Below are 15,760 nucleotides of genomic sequence, written 5' to 3' on the forward strand. Positions count from 1 at the left end.
ACACTAGGTCTAATGAAACCTATTTCAAGCAAGTCTTGCAACTGCTCCTTCAACACTTTCAACTCAGGTGGGGCCATACGATACAACGTAATAGAAATATGCTAAGTGCTCGGAACCAAATCAATGCAGAAGTCAATATCCCTTTCGGGTGGCATACCCGGCAGGTCTGAAGGAAATACCTCAGGAAACTCACGAACAATAGGCACAGAATCAATAAAAGGAACTTCAACACTGGAATCATGAACATAGGCCAAATAGGCCAAACACCCCTTCTCGACCATACGCCGAGCCTCTCACACAAGAGATGACACTACGGGTAGAATGTCCAGGAGTCCCTCTCCACTCAATATGAGGTAAACCCGGCAAGGCTAAGGTCATAGTCTTGGCATGACTGTCCAAGATAGCGTGGTAAGGTGATAACCAATCCATCCGCAATATGACATTAAAATCAACCATGTCTAGCAGAAGCAAATCTACACGAGTCTCAAGACCCCCAATCACAGCTATACATGAACGATGGACTCGATCTACCATAATATAATCACCCACCAGTGTGGACACATAAATAGGAGCACTCAAATAATTACTAGGCATGACCAGATACGGTGCAAAATAAGATGACATATAGGAGTATGTAGATCCTAGATCAAATAAAACTAAAGCATCTCTGCTACAAACTAGAATAGTACCTGTGATAACTACATCGGAAGCCTCAACCTCAGGCCTGGCTGGAAGAGCATAACATCGGGGTTGGGCCCCTCCACTCTAAACTACATCTCTAGGACGACCTTTTGCTGGCTGTCCTCTACCTCTAGCGGCATGAGCTCCACCTCTAATACCTCTACCTCTACCTCTAACACCTCTACCCCCACCTCTAGCTGGCTGGGCGGGCTGTGGAACACTCGATGCCTGAACCATGGCACAGGAACCCTGCTGCTGAGAACTACTCGGTGCTCGAGGGCAATATCTAGCAATGTGCCTTGTGTCACCACAAGTAAAATAACCCCTCGGCTGCTGGGGCTGACAATCCTAAAAACTCTGAAGCGGCGGTGCATTGATAGGACCTGGTGGTGCACTGTAGGACTATTGATCAGAATACTACATATGAGAACCACAACCACCTGAAGCACCGTGAGAAATCTGAAGTGCCGACTGAAAATGCCTAGGAGGATAGCCTCTACCATACGAATCCCTGCCTTCAGACGAGGCGCCACTGAATCTGCCTAAATGACGAGGCCTCTTGTCATACCCCTAACCACCTCTCTACGACAAAACCATCTCCACTCTCCTGGACACATTGGCCGCCTCCTAAAAAGATATCTCACTCCCTGTCTCACTAGCCATCTGAAGTCGAATAGGCTGGATAAGTCCCTCAATGAACCTCCTCACCCTCTCTCTCTCTCGGTGGGAAGTATGATAAAAGCACGATGGGCCAAGTCGATGAATCTGGCCTCATACTGAGTAACAGTCATAGAACCTTGCTGGAGACGCTCAAACTACCTCCGATAGATTTCTCTCTAAGTGATGGGGAGAAATTTCTCCAAAAATAGCTTAGTAAACTGCTCCCAAGTCAAAGCCGGTAATCCGACTAGTCTATCCAAGCAATAATCTCTCCACCAAGTCTAGCGGATTCAGACAAGCGAAAAGTAGCAAAATCGACCCTATTGGTCTCCACTATCCCCATGTTCCTGAGAACCTCATGACAGTTGTCTAGATAATCCTAGAGATCCTCAGAAGATGCACCGCTGAAAGTAGTAGTGAAGAGCTTGGTGAACCTATCCAACCTTCACAAAGCGTCAGTAGACATAGCTGCTCCATCACCGATCTGAGCTACCATGCCCGGTTAAACTGCTCCAACTGGCTGAACTGCTGGAGTCTGGAACTGGGGAGCTACTTGCTCCGGAGTGCGAATAGTAGGAATCTGGGCTCCTCATCCAGTCTAAGAGACGGCTGGTGCTACAGGAAGCAAGCCTGCCCAGGTGACACTATCCATAAGGCTCACTAGAAGGGCCAAAGCATCCTGGAGTACGGGGGTAGCAATAAACCCCTCTAGGACCTGAGCTGGGCCCACAGGAACTAACGAGGCCGGAACATCATCATCAAAGTCAACCTGAGGCTCCGCCGCTGGTGCCATTGCTCTGGGCTGAGCTCTGCCCCTACCTTGGCCTCTAGCACGGCCTCGCCCTCTGCCCCTCGTGGGAGCTGCTACTGGGGGCTCGGGCTACTGGTCAGTGGATGAGGAAGTGCGTGTTCTCACCATCTGCGAAAGAATAGAGTAGAAATCCAATTAGCATTGAGAAACCAAATCGCACGACGGGAAAGAATAAATGTGAAGTTTTTCCTAACTCTATATCCTCTGGGGATAAATACAGATGTCTCCATACAGATCCCTCAGACTCTACTAAGCTTGTCTGTGAACTGTGAGACCCATGTAACCTGGAGCTCTGACACCAACTTGTCACGACCCGGATTTTCCACCCTCGGGAGTCGTGATGGTTCCTACTCGTAGAAGCTAAGAAAGCCGAATACTGCGAATTTATCTCCCATTTTATTTAAACATAGTAAACAATGTAAAATACTAAGTAGTTAAACAACAGAATAAGGTTAAACAAGCGAAAAATGTGGAAGCCAAAACTTAATATTCCAACTGAACGCTGCCACATAATTTGAAGTACAATACTACCCAGAACTAGAGTCACAGCTTCACAGACAGTCTAAGAACACTACAAACAAAGTCTGAATGAAATACATAAGTCTGTCTCTGAACAAGTAAAAACAGAAAAAGGAAAGATAGGGGTGACGCCAAGGCCCGCGGACGTTTGCAGGACTACCTCGGGTTGCTTGTTGGATTGAAGGCAGCAACCTCACTGCGGTCCAAATGCTCCAGTACCAATATCTGCATACAGTGCAGAGTGTAGTATCAGCACAATCGACCCCATGTGCTAGTAAGTGCCTAGCCTAACCTCGGTGAAGTAGTGACGAGGCTAGGACCAGACTACCAAATAAACTTGTGCAATTAAATCACATACAGTGGAAAAATAAAAGCAAATAATTACAGTTATAGATGGGAGGGGGAAAACATGCTTCGAGAAAAACAAGTAACAATAGAATATCAGGAGGAATATAAAGAATCCAATTACTAACAAGGATAAGGAAAACAAATGCAGAATGCACTTTCATTTCACATTTTGTTGCAGGCGTGCAACCCGATCCCATTTCATGTATCTTGTTATAGGCGTGCAACCCGATCCCATGTCATATACCTCGTTGCAGGCGTTCAACCCGCTCCCATTTCATATATCTCATTGCAAGCGTGCAACCCAATCCCATGTCATATATCTCGTTGTAGGTGTGCAACCCGCTCCCATTTCATATATCTCGTTGCAGGCATGCAACTCACTCCCATTTTATATATCTTGTTGCAGGCATCCAACCCGCTCCCATTTCTTTTATCAGCACCAATCATAAAAGGGTCCCGACAAGGGAACAATAATATCAAAACAAACATTTCGGCAAGGGAACAATAGTATGACAATAACATCCCGACAAGGGAATAATAATGATAATAATATCCCGGCAAGGGAACAATAATGATAATAACCTCCCGGCAAAAGAACAATAATGATAAAAACATCCCAGCAAAGGAACAATAATGATAATCCTCATATGAAGCAAAATAAACCACAACGGAGTCATAACAAGTACAATACAAGACTCATGGGCATGCTTGACACCGACATATAGATACTTGTCACCATGCCTATACGTCGTACCCAACAAGTAACATGTAGCAAATAGGATACAACTCCTAATCCCTCAAGCTAAGGTTAGACCAAACACTTACCTCGAACTTTCACGACCAACTCAAGTCTCAAACACCGCTTTTCCTTTTGAATTTGGCTCCGAATCAATTGTATCTAGACATAAACGACTTAATACCATCAATAAACGCTAAACAATCCAATTCCAATGCTTATTTATAGATTTCCTATCGTTCTTCTCAAAAAGTCAAAAATCGACCCGGGCCCACTTCGTTAAAATATGAGGTTCGGACCAAAACCCGATCATCCATTCACCCACGAGCCCGAATATGTAATTAGTTCCAAAATCCGACCCCAAAATGAGGTCTAAATTCCAATTATATAAAAAGCCCTAACTCTACCCTAATCCCTAATTTTCTACCCTTAAGAACATGATTTAGGCCTAGAAATCTAATGGGTGTTAATGGAAATTGAAGAAAATGAGTCTAAGATTACATACCTATGAATTTGTGGTGAAGTTCTCTTTCAAAAATCTCCCAATTTGAGTTTGGAAGAAGAAGTTATGAAATTTTTGTTAAATCACGTATGGTCTGCTACTGTTTAAAAATCACTGGGCAGGTCTTCATCGCGTTCGCGATAGGCCGGTCGCATTAGCGATGGTTCAGGCCCAATTAACCATCGCGTTCGCGATACAAGGCTCGCATTCGCGGAGCTTCAGCCCCTGGAGTCTTCGCGTTCGCAATCGTGTGGACGCGTTCGTGTGGAGAAAATTCCCCCCCCCCCTGCCCAGGCCCAAAAGCCTTCGCGTTCGTGAAGGGAAACACCCCCAAAGCTTCGCGTTCGCATCCTATTTATAGCATTCGCGTAGAAGGAAGTTTCCTTCAGCTGCAAATTTTTTTCCAAGTTCAAAACCTTCCGAGACCCATCCGAAACTCACCCGAGCCCTCGAGGCTCCAAACCAAACATGCATACTAACTCAAAAACAACATATGAACTTAGTTGTGCGATCAAATCGTCAAAATAACCTCTTAAACAACGAATTTAGCATAGAAATCTAAGAAAAATCTCAAAACTTTCAAGGTATCAATTTTCACAACTACGGGTCCTAATCACCCCAAACGACTTCCTTTCTTATAAAATTTCACAGACTCATCTTAAATCACATATAAGACCTGTACCGGGCTCTGGAACCAAAATACGAGTCCGATACCATCAAGTTTTAAACACGTTTTAGTTCCAAAACTCATAAATAATTCAAGAAAATAATTTTCTTTTAAAATTCATTTCTCGGGCTTGGGACGTCGGAATTTGATTCCGGGTATACGCCCAAGTCCCATATTTTCCTATGGACCCTCTGGGACTATCAAATCACAGGACCGGGTTCGTTTACCCAAAATGTTGACCGAAATCAACTTAAATCTATTTTAAAGTCAAAATTTATCATTTTTCATAGATTTTCACAAAATGGCTTTTCGGCTATGCGCACGTAAATTGAGGTGAGACAGAAAGAGGTTTTTATGGCCTCGGAACACAAAATTTATTTTTAAAACAAGTGATGACCTTTTGGGTCATCACAACATACTCAGTACATTATTTCGTACTGACGTTCCTTTTTCAGGGACGCTGCATTTCATGCGTGCAGGTTCAGACAGACAGACATGTATACCTCCTCAGTAGGCGTTGCAAAAGTTCAGCTTTATCAGTACGCTCCACGTCCTTCAAAGTTGTCGGTCTAGAGTTTTGTGTACATCTTGTGTATATGTATATAGGTTACGGGTAGTCGGGGCCCTATTCCGATCATAATACATCCATCAGTAGAGACTTGCATATCTTGTCAGTTAGTGCAGTATGTTGGGCTTGTAGGCCCTGTATGTATATTTTGTTGGTTTGTGAGATGTAGTAGTTATGATGGCCTTGTCGGCCTAGCTTTATATTGATGTTTAGTCAGTGCTAGTTTCTGTTCAATTTTACATTTTTCTTCGCAAATTATCTTGCAATGTGACCCCATGGCCAAAGTATGACATTGTATGTTCAGAGTCCCTTAGTCGCAAGTTGGTACTCATGGATAGGTGAGGTACCGGATGCCGGTCTCACCCCCCAGGTTCGGGGCATAACAGAAGTGCAAAATGGATCCAATTTAATGCATATCTAATTACACAGAAAATACAAATTAAAAGGATAAGTTAGTTTCAAATCCTCGCTCTATTTTGTGGTATAAGCCTTCTTAGTCTTTGAATGTATTTTTCTTCCAAAAGTTTGTTGGCACATTTTAATTGCTTTTACTATCGCACCTTAGTTTTATCTATCATTTTTGGCCAACTGGCTAACCTGTGACCAAAGCCAAGAGAAGGGCAATGTGCATCTCTTCTAATTATTCTTACCATTTTTCACTACTGGAGAATGGCAGAATTTCGACAGCCAAAACGGTCAAAAATCACGAATTTTTGACTGTTTTCTGACCAAAATTGGTCGGTTGGAAAACAGTTGATCGAAAAACAATTTTCGACCGAATCCGTCGGTGATTTCCGACCAAAGTGGTCGAAATGTTCAAAAGATCAAACGACCAAATATTTTTAAATTTTCGACCGAAGTGGTCGGAATTTACCAATTGAATCAGTCGTAATAATATAAATAAAATAATTATTTATATAAAATTAAATAACATAAATATATAATTTCCGACCGAATCGGTCAGAAATTAATTATTAAAAAATAAATTTTATTTAATTTCCGACTTAATCCTTCGAAAACTGTTAAATATTAATTTTTTAAAAAAAATTCCGACCGAATCGGTCGGAAATCTAGGAAGTTCTGGTAAAATCTGGGCAGATGTTCGATTGTTTCTGTCAGAAATAGGTAGGAATTTTCTATAAATCTAGCAGAATATTTCCCAATTTTGAGCTACATCACCTGTCAAACTATTACAATACAATAACGCCAACAATACCAACTATTAACACAATCTAAACAAACTATACCAACTATTAATACAATCTATACCAACCATTAACACAACTTAAACCAACAATACCAACCATTAAACCTAATAATTTTGGGCATAAAAACATCCAAATAGTAACCCACATTCAAGTTTAAAAACCAAACATAAAGTTGTCTTTCACAATCAAGTTTACCAATTAATCAAAACATCACACCTAAACTACTACACATCAGGTTCAGTTTGTTCATCCTCATCATCAGAGAGATAATTCCCATATTTTCTCATGAATTTATGCATCCTAACAAATATTCCGAATTGGGAGTCCAATTGTTGCGTCAAATCACGAATTTCATTTCTCATATCTTCCATCTGTTCTTAATTTTGAGAAGAAGAAGAAGAAGAATTGGCTAAGAGTAGGTTTGGATGACCTGTAGGTCAACGTACTTCAAGTTCGTAGACTCTATCTTTGTTTACTCCACCCGCTGCCTCTGTCCACAATGAAGCCATAGCATCAAGTGTTGGTTGAGTTGAAGGAGGCTGAGTTTGTTGTCATTCTTCCACAAATATATAACTTTAACATATAAATTTAATTTACCAGCATATGACTTTAACATATAAATTTAATTTAGCATATGACTCTAAATTACCAACATATAACTTTAAGATATAAGTTTAACATATAACCCTAAATTACCAATATATAACTCTAAATTACCAACATATAACTTTAATTTAGCTACTAACAATAGTCTTAGATTTACTCTATCTAACACCAATCAATTTTTACAAACCAAACTAGGAGCAATTAAACAAAATCAGTGTATTTTTTTAAAAAAAAATAACAAAAGAGGGTGAGGGAAACTTACCTGGCAGTGAAGGGTCATCGACGGAGCTTCTGCGGGGCGGCGTCGCCGGTGAGTGTTGTTGGTGATGGCAGCGGCGGGGTGGGGGGGGGGGAGGGAGAGGAGAGGTTTGAGTATGCGAGAGAGAAGAGGGAAGGAAGAAAAGAGAGAAAGGGAAAAAAAGGGGTCGGGGTCGGGTAGGGTTTTAAAATTATATTCCGACCTATTCAGTCGGAAATTAGGTCAAAATAGTGAAACCTCGTTTTAATAAAATATTCCGACAGAATCAGTCGCAATTTTGTATTTTGTTTTATTTTTTTAATTATTTCCGACTGAATTGGTCGCTAACAGTTACACGGTATTTTCTGCCAAAACTTACGACAGATATGGAATGAATATCAGTCGTAATTATTTTTAAAAATTGAAAATTAGATTTTTATGCAATTTTCGACCGATTCCATTTCCGACTACTTTTTTCAGTAGGAATATTTCGGTCAGAAATGGTCCTTTTTTAGTAGTGTTTATATCAAATGCCAATTACAACACAACAATGTTTTCGTGCAAAAAAGGTATTAAACGTTATGCTTACGTCAAAACAGTACCGACCAAGCGAAAAAGAAAATATATAAAGTTAACTCAAAGATAACAAAAATAAAAACATCGGAAGAAATATTACCTTCTAAAGCTAAATCGTCATAGGATTTTAATGTTTTCTCTTGGATATGCATGAGAAAGATGATGAAATTTTTAGTATGTAAGAAAAATTTTGACATAAAAGATTGATCAAAAACTCAATAACTATAGGCCAAAAGAAAAATAAATAGAGGAACAAATTAAAATAGACTCAAAGCAGAAGTTAATTTGAGACAAAGCATAGATATGATTGTCTTCCGACGACAGAATATTGACTCTGCAATACATAAATAACATTTGTGGACGAAAGAATGAAAGAAAATTTAAAGTGGTATAGAGAAGAGGGTAAACAAAGAAGATGAATGAGTTTTGAGAAGTTGCTGGTTGTAACGTTTAGGGTTAGTCTTAAAAGGTGCAATTGTGTAGAATTAATTAGGTGACTTTTGGACTTTCTAAAATATCTCATAAATTAAAAAAAGGGAAAAAAAGTAAAAGAGCAAAAAATTGAGGTAAAAGGTAAATAAAGATCCTGGATGTAGAGAGTGCCACATTATCTCTCCCATTCCGTGTTTTATATTAATAGTAGTATTAGCATCCGCACGGATGCGCGGACACTAACCATGTTAAATATTTGAGTTATTTGGATTATATGTAAATAATCTTAAATTTTATACCTTCTCGATAAATATAGATAATCATTGAATATTAATTAAGAAACACTACATGAAAAAAATTAATCGTTCCTCAAATCTCCTAGTTATAATTATACTTTTCTTTTTTGGTACAATTCTCGCCGGTGTCGTAGGATCCTAAAAATAGTCAGGAAGCAAAATAATAACTCATATTTATGGCAAAACAATTAAAGGTTGAGACAATGAAGGGCTATTTGGATACGACTTGACTCTTTTACTACTACTTGAACTCTTATTTGGTGTGTTGATATCTTTCAAAAAATATTTCTATTTTAAAATTTCAGTTTCTAAAACTTTATTTTTCAATAATAATTATTTTTATAATAATGTATGTGAAAATATTGTCCTTAATTCAAAACTCATTTTAGTCGGCTATCTAAAAATTTTAAAAAATTCTTTAGCCAGTGATTTTTTTTTATAGTATGACTTCATTTTGATTTTTGATATTAACCATATTAGATATATGAGAGATTTGAATTATATGTAAATAACCTTAAAATTTAAACCGTCTAGATAATTATAGATAATAGTTAGATATTAATTAAGAAACACTACACGAAAAACGGCTAATATTTTTCTCAAATCTTGTAGTGATAATTTTATTCTTGCACCATTCTCATTGGTGTCATTGGAACCTAAAAATATCCACAAAGTGAAATAATAACTCGTATTTATGGCAAAGCACAAAGGTTGACACAATATGAACAATTCTTTGGTTACGACGTGACTCTTTTACTACGACTTGAACTCTTAATTGGTATGTTATTATCTTTAAAAAAATATTTTTATTTTGAAATTTCAATTTCTAAAACTATATATATATATATATATATATATATATATATATAATTATATAATTCAATAATAATTATCTTTATCATGATACAAGTGAAGATATTATCCTTAAATTTTTTTTTTTCACTTTAATCGGCTATCTAAGAATTTAAATGATTCCTTAGCCAGTGAAACTTTATTTCAGTATGACTCCATTTTGAGTTTATCGATATCTCTAGCCACATATTTTGAATTTTGAATACCCTATATATACAGATTTTAAAATATACTTTTGTTACACTTGAAATTCGCTATAGAAACTATCCATTAAAAACGAATATCCCTCTTGTTGAATTCGAGAAAAAAAACATTTCACATAATCTAGTGATTCAAAACTAATATTCTACAACGAAAAAAATATTATACCCTTGCAATGTTGGATTGACAACAACTAAATAAAGAGGTTTTAGCTTATACCCTTCAATTCCTAGAAGGTGCTAAATTGAAATTAATGATAACAACTGTACAACTAAGGTTTTGTTATTTGTTTGATGTCCATTTATACAAATTGACTCTTCAAATATATATTCTTCAAAAAAGAAAAAAATAACTTTTTTTTGAATATTGATAGATTTGTGTAATGTTTCTTTCTCTAGCCTGTATGTGTACTTCATTATATATGTAAATAAAGTTTTATTCAATTTTTAAACTCTTTTTTGTTATCTAGATAAACATAGATGTGTTATATATATTACATTTATTTTAAAAGAAATTCGCTTTATTTAAATCTAGGTATAGTGTTTTACATAATTATATTTTAAGGTTTTAAATGTGAAAGAATTTTATAGTTATATGCACTAGTTTTTTTTTTTTCTTTTTTTGCCAGAGGCGAAGTAGTATTTAAATAATTAGAAAAGATAACAAAAGTTCCTAACATGATTGCATAGGATTAATAACTGAATTAAGTATGATAACATGATAACAAAAGAATTTCTTTTTATTTTAATTCAAATTTTAAAAGTTTATCTATAAATTCAAAATTATTCTTTAATTCAAAACCAAAATTTTTGTCAAATCTCGTAGTGTAAATTTTATTTTTTCACCATTCTCATTGGTGTAATTGAAACCTAAAAATAAGCGAAATAATAACTCGTATTTATGGCAAAACACAAAGGTTGAGACAATATGAACGATTCTTTGGTTACGACGCAATTCTTTTACTATGACTTGAGCTCTTATTTGGTATGTTGTTATCTTTAAAAAGAAATATTTCAATCTTGAAATTTTAATTTCTAAAACTTAATATATATATATATATATATACACACATATATATATATATATTATATTTATAATGATGCAAGATTGCATATATTGTCTTAAAATTGCCAAGTAATTTTTTCTCGATACTATACTTGGCTTAACTTCGATAGAAACTGCTCAAATCGCATTTAAATTCAAATTCGAATACATAGCAGTTTGTTAGTAATAGTGATTTTTTAAAAATGAAACGCAATGTAAATTAAAAAAAACTTCTAAAATGTCCTTTTCTTATAATCTATGTATTTTAGTGGAAAAAAATATTTGAAATCGATGAGATCAGCTTCCAAATGTTTTATTCTCAATAAAGATGAAATAGAAGAAGAAATGCGTTGTCATCTCTTATTTCTGATTTTTAGATTTTTCATATATATTTTTCTATATTTATTTTTGTTTTATCTTATTTTTTCTTTCTTTCTTTCTTTGTTCCAAAAATTTAATTTAATCACAATAAAAGGATGAATTTTAATTGAAATATTCTACATAAGAACTTTATTTACATTTTTAGTTCTTGGTTGAAATTCTTTCATATTTTTCTTTTGGCTTTATCTAATCAACCTAAATAGGTACTCACCCAATCACTTAAATTAAAATATTAAATGATGTGTAATTTATATATAATATGTGTATAATCATGTGTGTCGACATATTATCTATGTATATTAGCTATAAAAAGTAAACAATTAATTTGGCCGGATATTTATGTAAATATTCCATAAGATTTCGTTTCTCGATTTTATCCATTATGACTTCTATTATAATAATTTTAAAAACTTTCTACTAAAATTCAAAAATATCTTATCTTTTTATTTTTAAAATTACATTATATTTTAAAAAATAATCTCATTTTGAAATAATTTGTTTATATTTTTTATTTTAAAAAACATGTCATAACAATTTTTTTTAATAAAAAAAATATACTTCTTGTTACACTTGAAAATTGCTATAGAAACTATTCAATAAGAAACCAATATCCTTCTTGTTGAATTTGAGGAGAAAAAACCTTTCACATAATTTACTGATTCAAAACTAATATTCTTCAACGAAAAAATATTATACCCTTGCAGTGTTGGCTTGCTTATACCCTTCAATTTCTAGAAGGTGTTAAATTCAAATTAATGATAGCAATTGTATAACCAAAGTTTTGTTATTTGTTTGATGTCCATTTATACAAATCGACTCTTCAAATAAACATTCTTCAAAAAGAAAGAAAAAATAACTAAAAATAACTGTTTTTGAATATTGGCGGATTTTTGTGATGTTTCTTTCTTCAGCATGTAGGTTTACTTCATTATATATGTAAGTAAATTCTTATTCGATTTTTAAACTCTTTTTGTTTATCTGGATAAACATAGACGTGTGCCCTATATATTACATTTATTTTAAAAGAAATTTGCTTTATTCTATTTAGCTATAGTGCTTTAAAGTACTATAATTTTATGATTTTAAATGTGAAAGGATTTTATAGTTATATGTAATAGTTTTTTTTTTCTTTTCTTTTTTGCCAGAGGCGAAGTAGTATTTAGATAATTAGAAAAGATAACAAAAGTTCATAATATAATTGTATATGATCATTAATCTAATTAAGTATGATAACATGATAACAAAAGATAAATTTCTTTTTTACTTTAATTCAAATTCAGTTTATAATATATATATCCGATGTGCATGCTCCGAGAGTTAATTGAAGTTTAGTTAGTGGTGTGCTGATCAATTAAATAAAAAATTTGGATCACTGACATTCAGATACCCACGCAAACTTTCAAAAACCGTAAGCTTTCTAGTTACAGGACGTCTTTTCTAAGGCACAATCATTTGAAGTTCATTACAAAAGCTTTTCCGTCTCTCTTTAATTTTTTCAGCTAATTTCTGTTCATAGAAATCGCCTTCTCTTCCGCTGTGTTTTGTGCTGTCATTTTGTTTTTCATTTTCTGGCCACGTTCACTCAGTCTTACAGCCCATTCTTCAAGTCACGAGGCTCTACTCATATAGGCAAAGTTAAGAATTTTGTTTCAAGATTTTATATATATAGTAATTAATATTTGACCTATCACACAATATAATTCTTCACCAAAGAATATTCAAGTAACCACTCTTCCTTGATTGTTGGCAGGGGCGGAGCTTGAGCGCCGATTTTTGGCAGAACCAAGTAATTTTTGCTCAAATAGTGCATTTTCGTTAAAAACCTCACTAAATATGAACAAATATTAAATTTAGAATTCATTTATTAGCACTTAAAATTGTCATTCAAAAATTAGAACAAATAACGTTGAATCTTGCTCCACCTCTGAGCTCACGCCCTGTCTACTCAAGAAGTCACGTCTCCTAGTCTAATACCCTAGAAAAAGATGATATACTGGTGCAATATGTTTTTTTTTTTTTTGCCTAAAAGATGCAATAGTTCAACATAGGCTAGATGAATACATACACACGTAAATTAGGCATATATAGAACCGCCTGCTTACCTCTTGATCAGTTACGTTGACTTTGCTTACAAAAGCTCATGTTTAAATGATTTCCATGTGACATTGTGTGACTGCTACCGTGTTATCCCACATTTACAACTCATTTTTGTGCAGCTTACAGCAATTTTATTCTCATTTACTAATCATGATCAGAATTGAACAATTAAATAAAATCCTCCCTCCTGCCAATTTTGATCCCTATAAATATATTAACATCTTCCCTCCTCCCTCCTGCCAATTTTGATCTCTATAAATATATTATCATCTTCCCTCTATTCCCAGCACACAATTCAAAACATTTCTCAAACACAATTAGCAGGAGAGATGGAGGTGTACTCTACTTGCAAAAGCATGATGTTGCCCCTTTTGGCAATTGTTTTATTCATTTCGCTAACTCAGCCTGCAGCCACAGCTGCCAAAGTCTCTCGGCCAGCCTACACAAATTTCGTCAAAACCAAATGCAACATCACCACATACCCTTCCCTCTGCCAGAAAACACTAATTCCCTACGCTTCTTCTGTGAAAATCAATTCCACAAGGCTATGCAAAGCAGCCCTTAACGTAGCCATAAGTGGCGCTCGCAGCGCCACTGTAGCTGTCTCGGGACTGAAAAAGAAGAAGGGTATAACCAAAACTGAAGCCGCCGCTATCAAAGACTGTTTTGAAGATGTCAAGGATGCTATATACGAACTCAAACTGGCTGTTGACGCAATGGGACATTTGGGTGATAAAGATAAAGAATTTCAGTTGGCTAATGCCAAAACATATGCAAGTGCTGTAATAACAGACGCAGATTCATGTACTGAAGGTTTCTCAGGCCGAAAGGTAAATCCAGCTGTGAAGAAAATCGTAAATAGTTGCATGGCAAATATTACCAAACTTGCTAGCAATGCGTTAGCACTCATTAACCATCTTTATTAAAAATTTATGTAATCGGATCCGTGGAAGGATTCAGCGTCTGATTTCTTGGAATTAATGCACATGAGGTTCTTCTTATTATATTCTGGATTTGGAATCTTGTTTAATCTCTGTTTTAAGACACCATTATATATATAGTTAATCACATGACACTACTAGAAATATGCAAAAAAACGACCAAAATTTTCCGACCAACGTTGTTCGGTCAAAAAAAGTGATCAAAAACCGTTCAGCTTGGACGGAAACTGGGAAAAAAATATTTTACAATTATTTTTAAAAAAATGCCGACCAAAGTTGGTCAACAAGTTGACCAAGCTGGTCAAACTTGCTTAGTCAAAAAAACTTTCACATTACCGACCGACTTTGGTCGGTAATGTGGACCCAATTTTTTAAATTTTAATAGTTATATTATTATTTAAAATATTTTATAATTTAAAGAATTTTTATTTAAATATACCGACCAACTTTGGTCGATATATTTTAATTTCTGGAAATTAACCGACCAAAGTTGGTCGGTTATTAGGTCAACATTGGTCAAAATTATGAATCACTTTTATATTTACTATCTAAATAATATAAATATAATTCGTTAACACTTTTGTAATACAAATAATGAATACGCAAACATATATTATAACATGTTATATATGTAGTTAAAGTAGTACAACGAAGCGTGTTTTATATATATATATATAGGTCAAACGTTTTGTTTTAAATATTCAACGATGCATCTAAGTAAGTTATAAGTCGACGAATCAATTAACAAATAGATATATTTGATGATAAATTATATATACTAATTAGGATCTTCACAAGTCTATCCCTAAAAGAACCCGACTTATATATATAGTCCTATATATATAAGAACACGAAGCGCTAGGAATACAGGGTCAAGTTCGTTTAGGGATAGATCACTTGTGAAGATCCTAATTAGTATATATAATTTATCATCAAATATATCTATTGTAAATTGATTCATCGACTTATAACTTATTTAGATGCATCGATGAATATTAAAAACAAAACCTTTTGACCTATATCGATTAATATAAAAAAACAAAATGTCTCGACCTAAAATAGAATAATATTATATTAGTTTATCAATTGATAAATTATTCGTACGTAGTAATGTATAAGATTGATCATCAATTACAATATAGTGTATGTGTGTTTGTGTGAAATTACTCATATACTTAAATATAACTTAAAAAATTTACTTAGATAGATGCTATTATAATCTATTAAAAGTAATTACCTAGTTAATATAATTTTGTGTAAAGATTATGCTTATAGTTTATAATTATTTATAATAATTGTATAGTTAAATAAAATAAATATTTATAGTTTACAATAATTTTTTATAGCTTACAATATTTTAAGAAATAAAAACAAAACAATATTTTTTTTATTATTT

The 15,760-nt window shown here is 34.5% G+C and overlaps 1 protein-coding gene across 1 annotated transcript; it reads left to right on the plus strand.

Annotated features, from left to right (window-relative positions):
* Nucleotides 1–13,752: 13,752 nt before the first annotated feature.
* Nucleotides 13,753–14,349, plus strand: LOC104228504 (pectinesterase inhibitor 4-like). Its single transcript, XM_009780975.2, has one exon. It carries the CDS (start codon nucleotides 13,753–13,755, stop codon nucleotides 14,347–14,349), a length of 597 nt encoding a protein of 198 aa, XP_009779277.1.
* The last annotated feature ends 1,411 nt before the right edge of the window (nucleotides 14,350–15,760 follow it).

This window comes from Nicotiana sylvestris, chromosome 3, assembly GCF_000393655.2.
Source record: "Nicotiana sylvestris chromosome 3, ASM39365v2, whole genome shotgun sequence".
In the NCBI taxonomy this organism is placed as follows: domain Eukaryota; kingdom Viridiplantae; phylum Streptophyta; class Magnoliopsida; order Solanales; family Solanaceae; genus Nicotiana; species Nicotiana sylvestris.